The sequence below is a fragment of the Sturnira hondurensis genome, unplaced genomic scaffold (assembly GCF_014824575.4).
Source record: "Sturnira hondurensis isolate 20B ecotype Veracruz unplaced genomic scaffold, ASM1482457v3 Scaffold0008196, whole genome shotgun sequence".
NCBI classification, from domain to species: domain Eukaryota; kingdom Metazoa; phylum Chordata; class Mammalia; order Chiroptera; family Phyllostomidae; genus Sturnira; species Sturnira hondurensis.
The window spans coordinates 25,808,148-25,831,673 of NW_028080827.1; the positions used below are offsets into that span (position 1 = coordinate 25,808,148).

The 23,526-nt window shown below is 40.4% G+C and overlaps 1 protein-coding gene across 2 annotated transcripts in view; it reads left to right on the forward strand.

The window, feature by feature from the left end:
* The window catches only part of FBXO34 (F-box protein 34), a 79,001-nt gene extending 55,709 nt beyond the window's left edge, over positions 1-23,292 (forward strand). Inside the window, exons 4-5 of one of the 2 annotated variants that reach the window (XM_037054355.1) lie at positions 10,853-10,945; positions 20,109-23,292. In XM_037054355.1, coding sequence (XP_036910250.1) covers positions 20,197-22,251 — 2,055 coding nt within the window. In that variant the 5' untranslated portion in view covers positions 10,853-10,945; positions 20,109-20,196 and the 3' untranslated portion in view covers positions 22,252-23,292. The remainder of the gene's footprint in view (positions 1-10,852; positions 10,946-20,108) is intronic. The other variant, XM_037054354.1, reaches the window with a different exon arrangement.
* Positions 23,293-23,526: the final 234 nt, after the last annotated feature.

Genomic DNA, 23,526 nt, shown 5'->3' on the forward strand with positions numbered 1-23,526 from the left:
TGCTGGTAGAGAATCTGCCCAGGAAACTAGAGAACTGCGGCCGGCGGGCACAGGAAAGGGCTGATGGAGATTTGTGCAGTCTCTTTTTCAAAAAGCAGTTCATTTCTAAAATACATGCATTTTTTGAATTCTTGCTCTAATACAGTATTCTATTCTTAAAACTTAAAAATATTTAAAAGCAACTCCACTGATTAACATTTGTTGAAAGAATGAGTGGGTAAGGACGCTGCTTTCTTTAAAGTGAGTATCCTACCCTACTATGAGATAAGATGGCTCTTAGAAAACTGGGGAGGTTTGAGTCATAATGGATAAGGTCAGATGTCTATCTTTAGAAAGAACAGCGTCTAGTAAATGAGTGCTAGAGAGATTTTTAAATAGTCAAGGGAATTAGTTTAATCTCAGAAGAGTATGAATGCCTAGGAAGTTAAATAACATTTAGTTATATCAGCTGAAGAAAGTATGTAATAAAATGAAGACTAGGCCCTTTAGGAGGAGCTTTGGAAAACAAAAACTTCAAACCATGTTTGTTCTGCCTTTAGAAGAGAGGGCATGGGTGGAAGAGGCTCAGTCTTCATTGTATTGAGTGAGCACTTTGGTTCTTGGGGGTGGGGTATAATGTTCTGGGTCAGAAGCCGTATTTCAAGAGTCATTACAGCTTGGTTGAATTCTTCCTAAGATGATTCTTCTTTCTTTGCTTTTCTTGCATAACCCAAACTTTCTAGTTGAATAATTTTAATACCAGGAGACGGGGTAATATGAATGGAAGATTCAGGCATTCTAATTTCTGAAATTGGGATTTGAGTCCCCATTATGACTTAAATAGGCACACTGATTTATAGTATGAACTCACTTTGGGAGCCTCATTAACTTGGAGTGCAGTGAAAAATGGGTTTCTGATTCTGTATTAGTATATGAAGTCATGGCTACATGGTTATCTCATGATTTCTCTATGATTCTCAAGATTTCTAATTCTAGCTATAAAGACGTCCTATTCAGGAAACCAAACTTTTTTTAAAGGCATTTTGGGATATAGTAAGTCCTTTCTTAAGACAAAAAAATTTCACAGTAATTTGACTCTTTTCTGATAAAATATTCCTAATATTTAAGGAGATTTTCATTTCCTCTATTCCTAGTTCTATGTTAGGAACAGTGTTGTTCATTTCAGTGTTGTTTTTTATTTCTTCTTTTTTTTCTTACCTATGGCTAGCTTTTGTTTTCATGTTAAGTTCAAAGATAACTTTTTTCCTCTTTGACTTGCCTGTTTTTTGTTCCTCTACTGATGTTTTTTCCCTTCCTTCCCCCATCTTTCCAAATGAGAGCCTGTGATAGGCATTTACCTTTAGTTTTGATCTGTGTGTTTTCTGTAACCATGCAGGAAATTTAGAGCTGAATGGCTTCAGATGGGCAAGACGTCACTTTTCTGTATCCATCCAAATTTATTTTTTTAATAACTATTTTATTGTTCAGTTACAGTTATCTGCATTTTTCTCCCACCACTCCCCCACCACCCAAACCCACCTCCCTCCCTTGCTTTCACCCTCCCCCTTGGTTTTGTCCATGTGTCCTTTATGGTTCCTGAAAACCCTTCCCCTCATTATCCCCTCCCACCTCCCCTCCAAATTTAGTTTCAGTATTGAAAACTTAGGAAATACTTATGCTAACAGTGAGGTGAGCTCAAGAATAATCTACCAATTTAGAACTCAATTTCTGGGTGTTCCCTCTTTCCCTCAACCTGTATTGTCTCAACCTGTCTTAAGTTTTTGCAGGGGTCTGCGTAAGTGCAAGTTAGTTCCTGCAGTAGGATATACTGCAAAATGTTTTCACAGGGAGAACTTGGTGTGTCTGTTTGTTTAAATCCTTTGTAACTCAGAATACATTGTGTTTTGAATTCTTTAATGTGTCAGAAAATGTCAGTTTGAAGCAATGGCTCCACACTCCCGTGAACTTGAGCAAATTTCAGGTTCTGAGCTTTTATCCGCTTTTTGGCGCAGTGGTTGCAGACTGTGAGGTTGCAATACAAAAGTATTGAGGGATTCGAGATTTGTGGTGATGTGGGGACCATAAGGAGATAGGCATGCAGAGACGGGGAGAAAGAAGAAGCAGTTGGTACAAAGGCCCAAGATGCAGATGAGCTTAGGAAGAGAAAGAGAGCCAAAAGAGATGTTTGTGAGGGGGGCGGAAATGGGAGGAAGGCGGGGAGCATGGGGCGGGGGGGGGGGGCGGGCAGGGTTGGGAATATAAGACAGAAAGCTGTACTTGAACAAGAATTAAATTAAAAAATTATTTAAAAAAGAGAGAGAGATGTTTGTGAAAGTGCTTTGTAGGTACAAAACAATCCTGTACAACTCAGGTGCTGTGAGGCTTAGGGAAGATGTGAGTGTTTGTGTTTTCTTTTTCCACTGAGCTATGGTTTGTTAGCTACAGGGCCACCTTGCCTGGGGAGTAGGTGCCTGCCTTGAGGATGGAAAGGAAGAGTAGGACCCATGACTCACAAATTTCAGCAATTTGTGTATTATGTCAACTGTTACTTTATTTGTACTAACAGTCTTTTTCTATACGATGGGCAATAGGAAAGAGAGGAATAGAATTATAACTAGAAATGTTGGGTGAGTGAGTTTTTGTATCATTTCTGACTCTTACAGTATTTGGCTTTGTTGTTTGGTACGTATGGTTTTGCCATCTATAAACCTGTCACTAAAATCTGATCTTGGGTGTTAAGTTCTCCTTTGTGGTTTAGTTTGTTAATAGCTGAAGTACCTAAGGGTTCTGAGTGTGAACTCTGCATACTTTATAAGTAATTTAGGACCAGGAAAGTTAGAATTTTCTGTTAAAGTAATTAATGAAGCACTGTGGCTTCAAAGTAACATTTTATATACACATATATAAAATTTACAGTAATAACCAAAACTTGATAATAGGACATAGTTTCTTTTTATAACCCTTAAAGATGAAGTGTTTTTAAACTTCTTGGTGTGCTCCTCCTTTCTAGTTAGGGTATGTAGGAGTCTGTTTATCAGAAATTTTGGTAGTGCTGATTTTTTTTATCTTTGTAAACATGACCCTAGACAGCTGTGTTTAGTATAGTAAAGACTCCTGGGGAGACTTTATAGTGTTTCTGTTTGGGACTTAGTGTGTAGACTCTTTCTGTATTTAGTATTTAAAGGATATGGCTTGGGGCTTGTATAACTCATAACTGAATGGCTACGTGTGTAGACTCTTCTGTCCTGGAGGTTACTGTGCAGATGAACATTGTTTTTACCTTAGTTAAATGGACAGTTTTAAATTAAATAACTTTTTAGGAAAAAGGAAAATGTTTGCACATGGCTGGTGAGTAGGATTTTCTTTAAAATATGATATTGTTTAGGAATGATTTAAGTAACTAGAGTGTTGGGAAAATGCTGTTACTCAGGCCAAACTACTTACTGCCTCACAGAAAAGTACACACACTGCTCATTTAAAATACTTTAAAGCACATTTAAAAAATGGACCCAGCCGTTCTAAGGTGTTCTAAGGTGAACTGCCACTTGTATATCTGATTATTAAATTAAAATATTCATTAAATTATGTCATTAAATATGTATTTATGTTCACAAATGTAATATATTCATTAAATTAAAAGGATCAAAAGCCATATGTGTAATTAAAAAATGGATTGATTGTTCTTGAGCACTGTTGGCTTTGTTCTTTTTTATTTGACTGTGAGTTTGTTTCCCTTTCATTTCATCTTTCTTGTTGCTTTCTGATTTATTTCCTGTCCAGTTTTCAGTAATGGGTGTGGAGTAGGACAAGAACTTGTGTTGGTTAGTGCCCTGTGTCTGAACCAGGAAGGAGTGGATATACGAGACCGCCTGTGGCTTGTAGGGGAGGGACTTAACTACAGTGAGTTCAACAGAGCTGCCCTGCCCAGAGAACTACAGAATTCCAGTTTCTTCACTCCAGATTCAATGGGATGCAGCTGCACACTGTGTGCATAATGGGCATTTCTAAGCTCATTCATCCAGTGTTTTCCAAATGTTTCCATTTATTTATTTCTCTCTTTTTAAACCAATAATTATGGGAGAATTTAATTATGTATAAAAACACAGAAATAGTAGAGTAATAAGTCCTCATTTAGCCATTACCTAGTTTCGTGGTCATTCTCATTTGATCTAACGTTTCTTCTCATATTGTTTTTTTTCCCATTTTTTATTTAATTATTTTTCTTCTTCTTGTATTGTTTTGAAGGATATCTCAGACATCATATAATTTAATCTAAAAATATTTTAGGATATATATCTAAGAGATGAGGACTTAAAATTCACATATGTACATGTATATATACACATATACTAATTTTTTATATATGATCTGTTTGAGTCACGATACACATTTGGTTTCTTAAATCTCTTTTAATGTACTGGCTACTCTATCTCTGTTTCTCTTGGAATTTGCTTGAAGACACTAGCCTTATTATATTGTTCTACAGTTCCTCCCCAATCTAGATTTTTGTCTTTTTTGTTTGTTTGTTTTTTTTAAGATTTTATTTATTTATTTTTAGACAGAGGGGAAGGGAGGGAGAAAGAGAGGAAGAGAAGCATCAATGTGTGGTTGCCTCTCATGTGTCCCCTACTGGGGACCTGGCCTGCAACCCAGGCATGTGTCCTGACTGGAAATGGAACCAGTGACCCTTTGCTTCGCAATCAATCTGCTGAGCCACACGGCCAGGGCGATTTTGCTGTTTTATATCCTTCAGGTATTCAGCTTACTTCTCTCTTGTGTTCACTGTAAATTGGTAGCTGACTCTGAGGATTGAACAGATAAGAAGTGATTTTTTTAGGTGCCTTTTTTCTCTCACCAGGGGATGTAATGTCTGGTTGTGTTTCAGTTTTGTGGTGGTAGCGGGGACTGATGATTATTGATACCTTGATCTGTTAATTCACTAAAAGTTGGAAAGTGGTGCCGTCTATTTCTTTCATGCCATCCATTTATATTTGAATTGAAACCTATCAGGAAATAAAATTGTATTTGAGTCATTTAATATCTTTAAGTTATTTTGAATTAGTATTCTTCTTCTGTGACTTAGTAGCAGTGATTAAAACATAGTACATGATTTGGTGTTAAGATGTGCAATATACTTTATTGGGTAGTTGATTACTGCAGAATGACTTCACATCCATAGAGTTAGTTCATTTAGTTAGGAAATCGTCTTAGAGCGCTTACTGATGTTTATTTCCTAGCTAGGAATACTAGTTAGGGTTAAGTATACACTCTAGTATGTAACTTCCCTGCTTGTGTAATATAAAGTGCTGTATTAAAGTCTTGCCTGGTTATGCAACTTATTATTATTATTTTTACATAATGTGCTTTTCTTTTTTTAAAGATTTTATTTATTTATCTTTAGAGGGGAGGGGAACCAGTGAGGGAGAGAAATATCAATGTATGGTTGCCTCTTGTGTGTCCCCTGCTGGGAACTGGCCTGCAACCCAGGCATGTGCTCTGACGACTGGGAACTGAACCACGATCCTTTGGTTCGCAGGCCCAGGGCTGTAAATTATTATTTTTTAATGAGCCTAATGTACTTGATTTTCTAAAAGTCAGTTCTGGGCTCGATTTGGATTAAGAGTAAAAAAAGTCTAAAATATGTCTCCTTAGTACAGTTAGCTTTGGTGTTATTTATTGATGACCTAGGTTTCAAAATTGTGCAGTTTGCCCCGACAGGTGTGGCTCAGTTGGTTGGGTGTGGTCCTGCAAAGCGAAAGGTCACTGGGTTCAATTCCTGGTCAGGGCACATCCTGGGTTGTGGGTTTGGTGGCTGGGCCATGAATGAGAGGCAACCAGTCAATGTTTCTCACATCAGTGTTTATCTCCCTTTCTTTCTCCCTCCCTTTCTCTGTAAAAAAAACTGTGCAGTTATATTTTGTCTGAAATTATAGAAGAGGCTTGGAAGATAATCTGATTTTTTCCCTAGTTTTCTAGTTTACAGTAAGTCCCATTGCATAACTTCAGCATTTTGCATATGAGTACTATCTAAAGGGGTCCGTTTGGTATCTTTAAGGACCTTGCCAATAGTTCCCTATTAATATTTATAATATGACAATATGCTTTTATTTCTGGAAAGAATTAATTTGTTTAGGGGAAGAAAAAAAAACCCAGTCACCTGATTGGTATTTCTTTTTTTTTTTAATATTTTATTTATTTATCTTTAGAGGGGAAGGGAAGGACAGAGGAAAAGAAACATCAATGTATGGTTGCTTCTCGTGCATCCCCTGCTGGGAACTGGCCCCTGCTGGGAACTGGCCTGCAACCCAGGCATGTGCCCTGACTGGGAATCGAACCGTGATTGTCTGGTTCACAGGCCCGCGCTCAATCCACTGAGCTACACCAGCCAGGGCTTGATTGGTATTTCATTTTAAAGCAAGCAGCTGAGCTGGAGCATTAGAAAGTGCTCTTAAGCCTAGGGTTTGACCAGCTCAGTCAGGTTCAATAAGAACGTCTGTAGAAGGATTAATGGGAGATTTTCAGGTGACCAAATAGTTGACTTCTTTCCCCTCATATATTCTTACTGCCTTTCTTCTTTACTCTCTTCAGATCTTGTTCAAGTTCAGTGTTCTTTAGTTAGAGCTAGTAAGTATGGTCAGATTGAATCTTTGGATACATCTGCTGTGGAATAAACCTGATTTTCACTTTTCTTTGGGGGATTTTGTCAGTCTGTCTTCCAGATGAACTTGGACTTTTGATATGTAAATGGATATAAAGGGGCAATTAAAATGATAGATCAGGAAATAAAATGTAAGTTTTTCAGTGGTGTGCCAGATGGGTCTTCAGCAAGTTATTTTTTAGGTAACTCTTCAGAAAATAATGGTATAATAAATCTCTTTGGTGAATAGCAGTTTTATGGGGCTTCATCCTGCTGCTAACAAAGGGAGGGAAAGAAGGTTTACAGTTGTGAGTACACAAAACAGTGTATTTTTGTATTACTATTTATTAATTGTATTGTTTTCCATGTGAACAACTATAAACCTACTTTTGCCCGACCCTGTACTTTGTTAGATTCAACAACACAAGGTTAGAGTGATCTGTTGAGGTGCTTGTGCAGTAGAGCTGGATGTTACAGTTTTACCCTCTTTTTCAGATTCAGGTTGTTTCATTTGGAATAAGACATCATCCACTCAAGTCAGCAGACATTTGTGTGTGAGGCTCTAGGGTAGCAGTGGCGAAGCAGGCAGACAGAGGCCCCCGTCCTTGAGAGCTCCCACCCTCCTGAGCTTTGTCTGTGGAATTCCCTAGTGGAATAGTGGAATTTGTATACCCTAAGTTTCTCCTCTCGCCAGTTGTCCAGAGCTGCTGTTTGAGGAGAGTCCGGATGACCTTTGAGTAGAGAGAGTGGAACACAAGCCAGGTTTTAAAATTTCATAACATAACATTATGTTTGTTGGCTTTGAGTTTGGTGTGTAGAAAATAATGGATCTTTTTCAAGTAAATTAGAAACCTCGTAGTGATTTCTGTCTATTGTTATTTTCTCTTTTTATTCTGAGATTTTGTGTTGAACTGCGGTTGGTTTTCTAGTGTAGACTTTCTGAAATAGTATTTCTTTTCACTTCTCCTGTCTCCCTACCTTTATTGTTGGAGGGTAGGATTAAAGTTTATTCTGATATTATATGGTTGATTGTTAACAACTTCCAGTCATTTGGGAAGTAGCTAAATGTGAATATGGTTACCACATATCCTGTATTTTTCTTTTCTTTTAAAAAAATTTTTAAAAGTTGCCCCCCTGTATTTTTCAAGATAATTTTAATTTCAATACTTTGTTCCATTTTTCTTGACGCTTAGTTTTTAGTTTAGATAATGAATGGTCCGTTGCGCCATTGCTCTTTAACCCGAGTCTGGGGACCCTGCCGAGCTTTAGGGAGGTGAGCTGTGACTCTCCTGATCACCGGCGCCAAGCCTGGCACGCCAAGCCTGGTAGGCCGGAGCCCTTTTCTCAGACGAGCCTCATTTGCTTTCATCAGAATTTCGAAGGGCTTGGTGGCTGCAAAAAAAGAGTTAACAATCCTCTGTTTTGTGTATAAATGGGATTTTAATTAATAGGAATAACAATTTTTCCCTTCCAGACATATTCTTCAGAAACTTAGATTACTGCCCAGCTGTTTATTATTATTGGGGCAGCAAGTCCTTGAACCATTTGAAGTGCTCTCTTGAGCCAATTTAAATGATATAGAGGTCAAATAAAAAAAAACTTTATTTTTCTTTCACATAGTCTTAAAACATCAAACTTGAACCTGTGAGTTTCTTGCATTTACTTCATTGTTGTGGGCTGAATTGTATGCCTCTCCCCACTTCGTGTGTCAAAGTCATAACCCCCAGTACTTTGGAATGTGACTGATTTGGATAGAGAGAGGGTGGGCCCTAATCTAATACTGGTGCCCTTAGAAGCAAAGGAAATCTGAACACAAGGATAGGTAGGAGGGGCCATGAACAGAGGAAAGACCATGTGAGGACACAGTGAGGTGGCGCCACCTGCAAGCCAAGGAAAAAGGCCTGTGGTGGGAAAACCAAACCGATGCCATTTTGATCTTGGGCTTCTAGTCTCCAGAACTGTGAGAAGTAACTTCTCTGCTGTTCAAGCCACCCTAGCAAACTGATGCACTCATGATGAAGTAGCAGTTGAGTGACATTAAAACGTGTAGCAAAGTAACTTTTACTCTCTTGGCCACAGTACATTTTGGGGGAAATGTTAAATGTTGTATATAGCTTTACATAGTCTAGTACCTGAAAGAGATGGTAGGACCTATGAAATTTAGACATAGCATATTAATATTAACTCCTATTCTTACTGCTCTTATTCTTTATGGACTTATCATTTTACAGTTTTCCATTTACCTGTGGTTATATTTTGTCTTCTCTAGCACTTTTCATTCTATAGAACTAATTTTTGTAAATAAGTCTATTATAAATCAACGCCAGCCAGAACGGTTTCCCCATGTTTTCTCCCCTGTATGTTCTGTACAGTCATTCCAGCCCAGTGTTATTCTCTGGTGATGTCACCTATCCTCATGCCTCTTCCAGACTTCATTTTTGACAATACAAGCATACCTCAGATATTGTGGGTTTGACTCCAGACCACCCCAATAAAGCAAGTCTCAACAGTAAAGCGAGTTGTAATCTTTTTGCTGGTGGAAGGCAGGGGCTTGCCTTCAATTTGTAGAAAGTATAATAAAGCGAAGCACAATAAAACAAAGTAGACTTGTATATTCATTTCTTGAAGTTTCTCTTTGCAAAACAATAAAATTTGAGTGTTTCTAATGATGTCTGCTTCTATTGCTAACTTGATTCAATGAATTGGAAACTTAGATTTGGAGATCAATGAAAGGCTCGGGATGAATGTATGTTTAGTTTTCCATAAGGGCAGGAATTCCATCAGTTTTATTCATGCTGAAGCCCCAGAGTCTAGCACAATGCCTGAAACTTAGTGGGCTGTTAAATATTTGATAAACACTAAATTAATTTTAAATAAAGTATCACTCAAAGCATCCAAATTGAACTCATAGCCTGATTCTGCTTCCTTTCACAGTTAGATTTCTAAGTGTTCACTTACGATACTGAGGAGTACCTTGCTAAGGAGTACCCTATTCCTGTGTTCTTCATCTGCTGCCTTTGTTGCATAATGCGGTAGGTGAGATGTGCTTTGGCTCCTAACCACCTGTTGCTTCCAGGTTCCTTGATGTGCTTGCTGTGTGATCTCAGCAGGTTCCTCAGCTTTCCTCTGCTTTGGTTTCTTCATCTACAGTTGGAGATAGAGTATGCACTCAAGTTTGGGGGGATATTCTGAGCTTAGAACAGTGCCGAGCACACAGTAAGCATTTTAGAGCCATTAGAATTGTTGTTACTCTAGTGCAGAAATAGCTATTCTGTTCTCACTTATTTGTATCTCCTATCTCTAGTTCTACATTGGGTTCTTTCTTTAGGTATAAAAACAATTCTCTTAGAATAACAAAACCTTTGCCATAAAACTAACATGATTTTCTTGGTGGTAGCAGTGTAAGTTAACACTACCCCTCTGGAGAGTGATTGGGCAAGATATATCTGGTCATGAAAATACTCACACCCATGACTCAGGAATTCCACACTGGGAGACTTACAAGGATATACCCTTAAATGCACAAGAGATTGTATGCATGAAGATGTTACATTATAATGTCCAGGGTTGGAGAGAATGGTTAATAAATTCTTGCACACATTTACTATTGATGGGTTTGAAGACCGTGTAATTACATGGAAAATACTTGTTATGAAAAGTACAGCATTGTATGTGCACTGTGATTACAATATGTTAAGTAAATATATCACCTAGGAATTTTCAGAGGATAAGACTTAGTAAGAGCTTTTTTAACTCCATGGCTTCGTTTTAAAGTCTAGATTTATGCAAAGCCAGTTCTAAAGGCCCCAAACCTACCCTGAATTGAGAGTTCTTTATACCTTGTTATTCCTCTTTCGTATTTGGTGTTAAGAATTCTGGGTTGAGTCAAAATCTGCAGAGTGGGCTGGCCTGGCCGTAGGGTGCAAAGAAGAAAACAGACCTTCCGTGTAGTCGAGGGGTCGTTTTCGATGGGACGCAACATGAGTACACGAGCCTCACTATGTGATTGTTAGGTTCTTTTTTCTTTTTTTTTTGGTCCAATAACATGACAGTTTGGGCTTCTTGGTGCCAAATGATTAATTTTCTGCCGTGTAGATTCATTACATTTACCCTTAGAAATACTAATTTTTAACTCAGATATTTAAATTGGCTTTGGTGAGTTATACAAACAGGCCCAAAGTAGCAGGGGTTTTTTTCCCAGTTTTCTGATGACCATAAACCTCATTTCTTTTCAAGTGGTGATCCTTAACAAAGTGTGCCTTGACCAGCCAGTACATAGACTTCTTTCCTTGGTTCAACAGATGCTAGAGGAATGTGGTGGAAGGATGAGTGAGCAGTTACTGGACAGCTGGGCCCAGTCAGGACTGCGGTCGGTATAAGCTTTATTTCCTTGGCGAACACCCTGAGTCTGATTTCCGAAGTGATGCCCCGACTCCACCCACCCCTACCCAGGACCGCTGATGAAGTCTTGCCCGCTCTTTTGTCTGCATTGGTACTGCAAGCAAACTGTTCTGCTTGGTTCCTTAATATTTGTTACCCTGAATTTTGACCTTTCCATCTCCTTTTTTCTTTGATAAGCCGTTTAATTTAAAGTTTAATTACTTATAATGGTGCTAATGGGCCAGCCTGGTACTTGGCTCAAGTTTGAGGCACCCAGTTTAGAGGTGTGTGTGTATGTTGGCAGACAAGCACAGTATGTTTTTGCATTGACATTGTAGAGTTAGTAGCTATTCTCTCATTTTTCATAGCATACTCTACTTGGCTCCTTGTGGGTTTTTGATCTATTCATGGCTAGTATTATTATAGAATCTTTAACATTTATTTCCTAGGAAAGATGACATCCTTATGTCTGAGTTACATTTTGGTCAAATAGGGCATATGGTTAAAGCTCTGATCAGCCCTTTGAAAGTACTGCATTTCACATACAAGTCATGTCAAAAATTGCCTTAAATATATATATAAACTTAAATACAGTATATAAGGGAGGACCCAACCACCCCCCCCCCCCTCAGAATTATCTCATGGAGGACAGGCCCTTGTAGTATAGGCTTCCCCCTGGTAGGTGGGTGTTCTAGAACCCATTTGTATCAGTGTATCTGCTGGTGGTGTGAGAGGCTGCATTCGGCTTCAGTGAACTTTTTGGGAAAACTCTTGAGTTTGCGTATTTCATGATGGGTGATTTACGAGCATACCCACCCACACTGCACTGAGTGTTCAGTACGTTTTGACCAAAAACACTGTGACCCCCATGCCTCACCCTCTTTATTCATCTGATCCTGCCCCCGGTGACTTTTGTTGTTGTTTCCCTGGATAAAGAAGGTCCTCAAAGGGAAACGTTTTGCCCACATGGAAGAGGTGAAACAAAAAAATGGCAGAAGCACTAAGAGACATCAAAATAGACAAGTTCAAAAACTTGTCTCTTTTGCCCTGGCTGGTGTAGCTCAGTGGATTGAGCGCGGGCCTGTGAAGCAAAGGATCGCAGTTCGATTCCCAGTCAGGGCACATGCCTGGGTTGCAGGCCAGGTCCCTAGTAGGGGACACATGAAAAGCAACCACACATTGATGTTTCTCTCCTACTCTTTCTTCTTCCCATCTCCTCTCTCTAAAAATAAATAAATAAAATATATATTTTTTAAAAAACGTGTCTATTTTGAGCAGTGGAAAAAATGTCTCAATAGGTGTATTACATCAAATGGAGAGTACTTTGAAGGTGACTGAAATTTAAACAAGTAAGGATGAATATACAATTTTTTATAAATAAAATCCACTTGGGGGTTCTCTCTCGTATATGGAAGAATGATTGGTTTCAAGGTAGAAAAAAGCATCAGTTCACTCAAGGAAGTTAACAGTTTGTTATGTGAAAGGTTAAAGGTTTTCTTTTCCTTTGTTTTCTGTAAGAACTATTAGGATAGGGAAAATAAGCAAGAGGGTTTTAACAGGGATGCTGAATATCTCAAAATCTGTGGAGGCAGGGTTTTCTTGGTAATATACTTTTCAAAATATAGTAATGATTTTTCAGGGGAGGAAGGGTGACCAAACTTTTCTTACTGGGTTTCATTTGGATTTTGGTGTTTATTCTAGCGGGGGCTACCAAATTGTAGATGTCTTGTAGTGATACACTGTGACGTAGCACGTTTTGTGAGTCTTTGGCATTATGTCACAGGAGCAATAGGAAATAATTTTGTGAACTGCTGTTCTCTAGGTTAACTTAGATAAACATAGTACATTAAACCAAAATGAAATATTTCATCTTTGTCCCTAGCTGTTACTTAATCATTTGTAACAGCCTAAACAAGTATTCTTTCTTCCAGTCCCTCCCCTTTTCTTCCTACACTCTGGGAAAAGAAGGGAGGGGGAACCCATGTAAACTAGCATATCACTAATTCAGTATTTTGTAATACTGTTGAATTGTGTTAGGGGTCACTTCTGTTGTGATCATGATAGAATAGCAAAGTAGTGGCTACCATTCCCAGCTTGTAATACTCCTTTTCAGTATATTTTATATACTTTGAAAGCTTATCATAACCTTTATTTTCTGGAAATTAGCTTTGTTTGGTTTATAATCATGATATAGAATTTGTGAATCATGATATAGATAATTGTGAAGCAGGTATGTGCTGTACTTAAATACCATTGGGAATTCCAGGAATGATGAAAGCTGTGAGCAGTGAGTTCCTGAAAACCTTTCATGATGCTGTTCTCTGGGTTTTACTCAGTACTGTTAACAAACTGTAAAGGGTTTTCTCATTAAATTGTGCATTACTAACCATCCAAATCTCCTGAGGCGAAGTTCAAAATTCCTATGAACTAGCTTTAGAGAATACTCCTTAAAAGAAAAAAAGGAATGAAGTAGCTAACTCACTGGAAAAAAGCCCCCAATATTTTGGAGCTCAGTTTGAGAAATACCATCTTTTCTGGCCTAGAGTTTGTTCTTTTGTTAAGGTGCTTCGTTGGGGCTGGGTGCGTTCTGTCAGTGTTTAGAGCCTGTGGGTTAGATTTTTCTAATGCCTTTGCCTGTATTCACATCCTCCTGGTCTTCGCACTTATACCACTTTTACATAAGAATGTATGGCTTCCTATGTGATATGCTATGTCTACTTTAATTCATCACAGTTCTCTGTGGAAGTTTTATGCGGCACCTAAGAAAAATTTGACCCAGTTTGAAAGACAAAGGCTCTTGAAGTAGATGCTGTCAGAATTATTTTATTTGTGTCATAATTGAACCTAAGATTTTATATGCCTTTTTTTATTTTTTGGTAGCAAGGAAAGGATAGCTCCTGGAGATTCTTATCTAATTCATATCTTTTTTTAAAAAGATTTTATTTATTTATCTTTAGAAGGGAAGGAGAGAAGGAGAGAAATATCAGTGTATGGTGCTTCTCATGAGTCCCCTGCTGGGAACTGGCCTGCAAACCGGGCATGTGCCCTGACTGGAAATTGAACCAGGATCGTATGGTTCGCAGGCCTGCACTCAATCCACTGAGCTACACCAACCAGGGCTCTAATTCATATCTTAATTCTACCACTGTCTAGCTACGGAGCTTCAAAAGTTGTTTTAGCCCTGTCACTTCATTTGCAAAGACAATGACTTTTATTCTGTATGCCTTACTGGAGTTGCTAATCATTTCTGTGGTGGTCCAGCGAAGAAGGCAAGACAGAAGATGTTCTTTGGAAGCTTTTACATTTTTAAAGAAACAGTGAACTTTTTTCCACTCTAAAGTATCATGTGGGGAGGAGTCTTTCAGAGACTGTTCTGTTTTATTCCTCTGACTTTGTGTAAATAAAGAGTAGCTCTTATGCTAATAAATGATAACTCCTTTTTGGAATTAGCATTCCAAAATGTACCTTTAATGTAGCAGAAAGAAACAGAAAGTACCTTACCTTCTAAATTGTTTTGTTAGGCAAGGTACCATAGATTGACAAGTTAGAAAGCGGCATCTGCCTTTCATGTTAGGCTTCTTGTTAACACGAAGAAATTCTGTGGTTTCCTTATTCTAACCCCATATTGCCATTTGATTGCTCATTGATCAAGTTCACCCCTTCACAGATGACGGTTAGTGTGATTCTTTAGACTTTGGGATTTACCCAAGCACTTATTTTCCTAGGTAAACTTAAGTTCTCTTCCATGTCTTCATTTTGGGATTGTATAATATGTTTAGGTGAAGAGTTTTTCCAGGTTTTTTTGAGCTGAAATCAGAAGTTACAGACTAAAAGGAATGCTGGAATTACTTGAAAGCAGGATTTTGGCCTCTGTTGGAGGAAAGTTGTTGAAGTTTTAATTGAATCATTGTTATATCTCACCTTATTCCTGGAAAGGACTTAAGGTGACAGGTAGGTACAAGACTTTCTCCACACCCAGGCTTTGTGAAACAGTTGCTAAGATTCACTTTCTCACCTTCCAGTTTACTCCTCCACCTTGAACTCTGGCTCTGCCCTCCTCACAGAGCTTCGCAGCAAGGTCTCCAGGGATCCTCGTTGCTAACAGACACAGTTCTGTATTTACCTTGCTGTCAGGTCTAAAAGGGGCTGCACCTTCCTTTCATGCATATCTTTTTCTGATTGTAACAGTTGTATATGGTCATTGTAAACATTTTGGGAAAAGACACCAGTAATCTCAGTCCATAATACTTTTTCCACACTGAAATGTTTCTAAGACAACTGTCTTGTTCCTTTCCTCCTATTCTCTTTCCTCCTGTGTCAGTTTACTTGCTGGATACCTCTATTTTGCAGGTGTGGGGGCTAAAAAAAATTAGTACTTTTTTCTTCTACCTTTGAAGTTTTTCTAGTTGAACTGATATTCAAATTAACACAGACAGATAAACAGGAGAAAAGTAAAAAATTTTCATACTTGTGCACAGGGAATTCAACATATGCATGAAAATTCCAAAGACAGGCAACATTGGGTATGTATGGCATTTTGGACAAAGGAGGAAAAGGCAGCAGGGAGGGGCAGGGTGGGGGCTGGTATTAGATTTCTGAAGCGAGAACGAGTGATTTACAGGTAGTTGAGGAAGCGCCAACTGTATGGCAGGAAACTTTTTGCTAGGCAACTCAAAGACAGTGGGACACAGAGGCTATCTAGCTAGCCTGCCCCTTCCTAAAGCCCTCTTTTTTTCCCCATGCTTAATTCAAATTAGGCTACTTGGGCTAAGGTGAACATCCCAATAAGACTTCCTTCCTGAAACGGGTTTTTCTGTCTGAATGGCTTAGGCAGGAATAGGAGGGGAGAAGGTCAAGGGTTCTTTCTGAGTTTTGTTTCTTAATAAACATTAAAACCATCCCCAAAGGGGGGTGAAGAAGCTTCTGGGTAGTAAAATTTTGGTTCCCTTCACAAGCAACATCTGTTAAAATGGAGCTTGCTCTTGCTTTCCCTGGTCCAAGTCTGCTCTGCTGCCTTTGCTGCCGTCGCAGTCACAGGTGCTACTCTGCATCCAGTGGTGAAGCGAAGAGAGGCGGACCCGTCTTTGACTCCTCTCCTTCGGTCCCTGTGTATAATTAGTGGCTAAAACTCTGCTTTTTCTTCCTTGCTGATCCATTTTACTTGTTGTCTTTCCACTCAGGGCACCTTAGCGTAGACCCTGATTGCTTCTCACTGACCTCAGTTTTCCAGAAGCACCATCTACGTTTGAACCTCTTAGGTCTTCATTATATCCCTTCAGCGCTGAGTTTAGAAAATCAGGGCTTCTCCGACCTTTTTCTACACCCGCAGAACTGAGCTTGGTGCAGCTGGTGCCTTCTTCTCCTTTTAAACACTCCTTCCTTCTCTGTATCCCCCCATGTAGCCCACCCCAGGTCTCCCAGCACCCCACTACCCTTGTAACATATATCACATTCTGTTGTAATCGCCTATTTACTTTTCTCTTTCCTCTAAAGCAGAGGTTAGGTCTTATTCATAATTGTACCAGTAATAATCAGCCCAGAGTATTCAGTAAATTTTGGATAATAAATGGACAGGAGGAAATGGGTGGCAGTTAATATGAAAAAATTTTGAATCTGTTATGCTAGTTTATGGTTCTGGATGCCCTAAATTTTGTGTCTTAAAGCGGTGCGTTTGGCCTTTGTTCATCTGTCCCTATAGTGATGGCTGTGTGAACAAGCTTCCAAAGTGTGAAGTATGGTAGTGGGACAAAGCAGGAGTGAAGCCGATCGATCGGCTGGCTGGGGCGAGCTCCACCACCTGGCATTGTGGGGAAGGCTAGGCTTTCCTGTAGGTAACAGCAGTGTAGCAGAGATAAGGTGGCTGTGGAAACTAGGGTGGTTCTGCCCCGGATGAAGAGAAGGGAGTGCATGAGTGACCTGGTGAACGGGCGTGGGGTCATGGAGCAGGACTCGTAGTGACTCAGCTTTCTGGCTTAGTTGACTAGGTACTTGATGTTGTCATCAACTAGTTGTGTTGATTTTTGAGATTCTTGTTGACATCCAGGTGAGTGTGTCTGCTAGGCAGGCAGGAGGATAGGAAGCTTGGCAGAGCCCAGCAGTGGAGGGTCATCAGTTTGTGGTGGTAAAAACTTCAAGAGATCACTTAGCTATTTGGCTTAAGAGTAGTAATAGCCTAGAAAAACGAGGAACTCTGAGGAACACTGATTAAGGGCAGAGGGCAGAGAGGAGAGAGCTAGGAAGGGCAGTGTCAAAGAAACCGAGGAGTTGAAGTTGAAGGGGAAATTCAGTGATAAGAAAAAGCCATAAAACTTTTCCTGCTTTAAAGAGAATAACAAGAAAATGGGTCTGTCTTTACCCAGCTGTCAGCTGTCGGAATATAAATGCTTCAGCATGGACTTCTGCTTGGCTCTTTGCTGGGCAGTCCCACCTCACCCCTGTGGGGACCACCCAGCACCACAGCCCAAATCTGGAACCCCCAACACTCCCACATGAGGTCTAACAAATGAGCTTTAACGTTCTGTCCTAATTAAATCCAAGGTTAAAAACAGATTCCTGGGCCCAGTCCCAGAAATTCTGACTCAGTGGGCCCAGGGGTCTTAAATTTTTACAAGGACATTTCTGAGCGTATCAGAACAGTCATGTGTAGGTAGGTGCTATAACCCTACATTTATTTGCAAGACAGCAGAACTTTTTATGGTGAACTTTAAAAATACAATTGTGATAAAGAGATTGGCAACCATGGAAACCTGGCTGGAGCTTCTTGCAGTGCCTGTTTGAGGGCGTTAGGTGGGGGTGGGGAAGGTGCTACCATCTGGTGTAGTCTGTTAGAGATGGAAAGTTTTTAGTTTATGGGTTTTGCAGCAGATACTCCTGGTGCCCTGCTCATGTCGGTGGGGTCCACCACTGATTTCAACCAAAACCCAGTTTCTTACTCTTAAATGTTGCCAGTATATTTCTATTTCCTCCCTGGGGGCCTTCAAGGCTTGCAAAGGAAGGAAAGAGGTTAACCCAGGACACCTTCAGCGAGTTTGGAACTTGAGCCTAAATGTTCTTTCTCACTCAAGGGACCCACAGAATTGTCCCCCCAGCCTTCAGCAGTCACTCTGATTGCATCAAATGATCTTATTAGCTAACTCTCTTGTACCTTTCCTTCCCTCCCTTCTGTTCCCAGGGATCATCTCCTATTTAATTCTGCTAAAACCTTATCTATTATTAATGCATCATTTGAGCTGACTTCACAGGTTAATAAATGCAAACAAAGCCTGCTATAGTCACTTTCATTTCTTCCTAAAGTCCTTGTCTATCAATTTAGCACCTAAAATAATGTGTGGGGGAGGAAGGCGAATAGAAGAACATATTGTGCAATGCAGAATGGTACACACGTTGCTGAAGTTTAAATTTATCCACAGACATTCTGTAATGAGATCATTATGTGAGAATGTACTTGATTTTTTCAGCAAACTCCATTTTCATTTCACTTAGAGAGGAGTTAAAGGGATATGGAAAAACCAGAAAATTGTTGACCCATAGATAGCACTAGATGCATCTCTTGTTCATTTTATCATTTTTTCTATTTTATTTATATATCTTCATCTTGTTCTTGAAGAATTCTTGACTGGTTCTTTTGTAAGACCAAATTATAGAATATATAATAGAAACTAAATGTTACAGTCCAGAAAGGGGGAACATCTTTATAGGTTTAAGGTATAAATTGCCAAAGATCTATTTCAGGGATAACTTTCAAAATATACTTTGTGTGTCTTAAATGCAAAACTTCTCTTTACCTAGCTAAAAGATACTCATTCCCACATTTCTCCTTTTAGCAGAGGCTGGACTGTAGGAATTAAAAGTTGGAATGAAAGGTATACTTGTTCTGGACGATCACTGTCGTTCCTCGTGATTGACACTGATAACCGAGAGCAGTTACCGTAGACATGCAGCACACTGCAGTAACGGTCCAGACCCACTGCGGTAACGTTTGAGGAGCGAATGAGAGAGGCGTGTGCTGACTTGCCCAGTACGTGTGTCTTAGACCCGTGTTCCCGTGACTGAGAGTAGGTAACAGGTCATGTTCTTAACCGCTCTTGCCTCACTGCCGCCAACTCTGAGGCTGAAGATGTCCATGTTGGTCTGTAGTGTTATTTTGTGGGAGACCACTCCACCCCTACGGTACAGCTTCTTCAGGATGTTCTGTGTAGCAGTGGGCTGTTTTGACGTACAAATTGATGAGATCATTAGGTAGATGATCTAGTAGTCTAACTCCTCAGTTAATATTTCAATGCAGACTTAGAGAGGAAGTGACCAGTTCAAGGTAGAATCACCCTGTGTAGTCAGTTAGTGATGTGGCAAGTACTAGATCTCAGACCTCTGCATGTAATTGTTTTTCTGTCTTAATTTCTAAAATGGCTCCCAGCCACCCCAGGTCAGGGAACAGAAAAGGGAAGGCACTTGTTCTGAACTAGTTCCAAATGAGTTTTAGAATTAGTAAGGATTATGGGTTCCAGATTTGATTTATGATATTTTCAGGAAAAAATGGCAGTTAAGAGCTTATACAAATAGATTATTTAGAAAATCCAGACTAATAGATGGGCAAAGTACATAAACAAATGAAAATTATAAACATCTAAATCTGCAACAATGTAGGAATAGCTTAGGAAACAATATAACAATTTTGATAGATTTTTGCAACCAATAAAACGCTAGTTGTAGTGACTTAGAAATAGTGTTACTCTACCTGGAATTCTGGGTGAGTTCCTTATCTATTTTCCTTTCTTCTGTTATGTGCCTTTTACTTTCTGGGTTATATTCAGTAAGCTCAAATTTTTTTATTTTAAGTCGTAATTTTAGGTATCGGATATTAACTAAATGTCACTCTTCTCTCTCATTCTCTTCATTGAGTCTGAAATTCACCATGACCTATACAGTGTGGAAAGTGGTTAGCTTGCTTTTGTTATGTTTGATCATTAAACACTAGCTGAAATGAGAGTTGGTAATGATTTAGTGAACTGATAGAAAATGTTTCTATTACTTGCTAGAACTGAGTGTGAGTTAAAAAAAACTTTCCTAAAAACAAAATGAGTATCATAATTAAATGTGTATTTCTTTCCTGTAGAGCCTCTGTTATGCACCTAAAACCATCTTGGAATCTGCAGAAGAAAGCACAACCTCTGGAAATCAGCAAGGAAACTTGAAGAACTCCCATGAGCCACCAGGAGCCTATTCATGATGAAAAATGCAAAGCTCTCTCCATGACATCAGGTGTCTTTCCTTCCACCTCTCCTGGTAAAGCATCATCTCGAAAGCCTTTTGGGATTCTTTCTCCAAATGTTCTGTGCAGTATGAGTGGGAAGAGTCCTGTAGAGAGCAACTTGAATGTTAAAACCAAGCAGAATGCACCACCTGCAACAATCCACCAGGGTGAAGAAGGAGAAGGGCCACTTGATATCTGGGCTGTGGTGAAACCAGGAAATACCAAGGAGAAAATTGCATTCTTTGCAGCTCACCAGTGTAGCAATAGGGTAGGATCTATGAAAATAAAAAGCTCCTGGGATATTGATGGGAGAGCTACTAAAAGAAGGAAAAAATCAGATCTTAAAGAAGCCAAGACACAATTAGAAAGGATGAGGGAAGGCAGCAGCAGGTGCTTTGAGCCCGAGCCTTTCGCATGTGGCATTGAACACTGTTCTGTACATTATGTGAGTGACAGTGGGGATGGTGTCTGTGCTGGGAGGCCTCTGTCGGTCATACAAATGGTTGCCTTCCTGGAGCAAAGAGCCAGCGCTGCTCTGCTAGCTGGTTGTGCGAAAAACTGCACTAACTCACCTGCCGTGGTTAGGATTTCTGAGCACTCCAGAGGTGTGCCGCCAGCCTCTGAGCCCTTGTCTGCCCCAGGAGCTTGTGAAGAACCCACGGAAAGGGGAAGTCCTGAGGGAGGTGGACCCCAGAGTGAGCCAGTGCGTGTCCTCGACATGGTAGCCAGGCTGGAGTCTGAGTGCCTGAAGCGACAGAGCCAGCGTGAGCCTGGGAGCCTCTCGAGGAACAACAGCTTCCGTCGAAATGTAGGCCGGGTGTTGCTTGCAAATGGCGCTCAAGCTGATGAAGACAAAGCAAACAAAGGTGCTTTGGAGACACCTGGCACTCGGGTGAATCCTGTGGGGTCTGTATCTGTGGACTGTGGCCCGTCTAGAGCTGACCATTGTTCTCTTAAGGGGAAGCAGGCCTGGGATGGGGCTCCTCGGGGCTGTCCATCATTGCCAGCAGGTGTGGGTTTCCACATGGATAAAGCAGAATTAGAGCCAGATCAGCACACTGCTGTGAAACACAGCAGTCGATATGATGTAGAAATGACAGAGGAAATCGAGTCACCTTTTCCTCCTCGAACCTGTCCCCAAGCCATTGAGTTGCCCACAGAGGCTGTTGATTGCATGAGTGGCAAGCTCGCACCACAAATTCCTGATCAGAGAAGAAGAGAGTCTGTGTGCATTAGCATCACTGTGTCCAAGGTGGAGGAAAACCAGCCTTCTGATTTAGAGTCCTGTGAAGACCCACTTCCAGGGAGGCTGTTTTTTTTGCCCCTGGGTCAGCAACAGTCGGACTGTGCCCAGTTGAATGAGAGCACAACAGAAGAGTCTTCAGAGGCCAGCCAGCTTGCAGATGCTGCTGAGGGTGGTGGAGCGTCTGAGGGAAAAAGTGTTTCCGCTGATTCATTCGGGCCAACGCCAGCCTCCCCTGTGGGAGGTACAGTGCCAGTCCTTGAGGTGTCCAGCTGGAAGAAGCAGGTGTCTCATGACTTTCTGGAGACGAGGTTTAAAATCCAGCAGCTTTTGGAGCCTCAGCAGTACATGGCCTTCCTGCCCCACCACATTATGGTGAAAATCTTCAGGTTACTCCCCACCAAGAGTTTAGTGGCTCTTAAGTGTACCTGCTGCTATTTCAAGTTTATCATTGAATACTACAACATCAGGCCAGCAGATTCTCGCTGGGTTCGAGACCCACGCTACAGAGAGGATCCTTGTAAGCAGTGCAAGAAGAAATATGTGAAAGGGGACGTGTCCCTGTGCCGGTGGCACCCCAAGCCCTATTGCCAGGCATTGCCCTACGGGCCGGGATACTGGATGTGCTGTCACCGCTCTCAGAAGGGCTTCCCTGGCTGTAAGCTGGGTCTTCACGACAATCACTGGGTCCCTGCATGCCACAGCTTTAACCGGGCGATCCATAAGAAAGCAAAGGGGACTGAAACTGAAGAGGAATACTGAAGTCTGTGTGAGAGGTGACCAAATGACTGACTTTTAAAACTGCAGACCACCACCTAGACATACCGTTCAAGTGTTGCCTCTCTGAGTCCTCACTCTAGGAGAGTCTGGGCTGACTCCTGCGGGACCGCCATTGCTCGGGCACTTTTTAATGTACAAGCTGTACAAGAAAACTGGCCTCATTGTTTTACAGTGGCGCTCACATTCGATCCAAGGTGGACGCCCACAGTTTGGTTCACTTGGCTGTGAATAATTATGCCTGTTTTCCCAAATGAAGTCCATCTTTAGAGGATGCAGGCTTGCCACCGTCAAGGACATTTAGAAAAGTTCACTGCAGACTGTGCAGGCAGTTCCCCAAAAGGGGCTCCAGAAATGTTGTGAGCACTGGCAGTGTATTTGAAGAGAGTAGTGTCCTATGAAAAGATTGCTTCCGAAGGAAAAGTCAGGCACCTTACCTTAGACCTTGTATGCTTGATCCTGTGAGACTGATGTTGCGATTGGAGGTGGATTCCATGCCCTGTGGTGTTTACAGTGTATATAATGGTTGCGTTTTCATAGGGCTGTGAAAGTGCACGTTAAACCCGAGCGCCTTTACCTGAGATGAGTGCTTTTGGCCCCTCTGTAAATAACACTTAAAAATCTGGTTGTATACAGTGGACAGCTGGCTGAACACCATAATCACCACAATGCAGCTAGGATAGTGTTGCGGCTATAATTGTGTGTGTGTGTTTTTTTAGTCTCAAGTTTGTATATCCTGTATAAAATATGAATGTTTCCCAAATAAACTATGAATGTTTCCTGTATAATATATGAATGTTTCTGAGAAGAAACTCTAAATAGTAAAGAGGCTAACCTGTTGAAAAGATACCAAATAATGGTTTAACTGGACAACCTTAAAATTAGCATAGAGAGCAATTCTTTGTTATATTTTAGTGATTCAACAAGAATGAGAGATTATATAGTCAGATTATAACATTCTGTCTACTTTATTCTGTCTGGTTACAATTTTTTTAATTTCAATAAAAATATGCATCTTAAATGGGACCTGAGTTGCAGATTTTTTTCCTCCTTTATTGAAGTAATGAAGGATATTGTAAATTGAGGTGTAGGATTTAAAACTGGTTTTTAATTGTTATGGAAAGGAGGAGAGAATATTTTTTCTGCTACTGAAAAGAGACCATGTTAACAAGCTTGCATTTGCACAGCCCTTTAACACTTACTTGGAGTTTGTCATCCTCCCAGTATTTCCTGTTGGATGAGGCATTATCTGGGAGATTC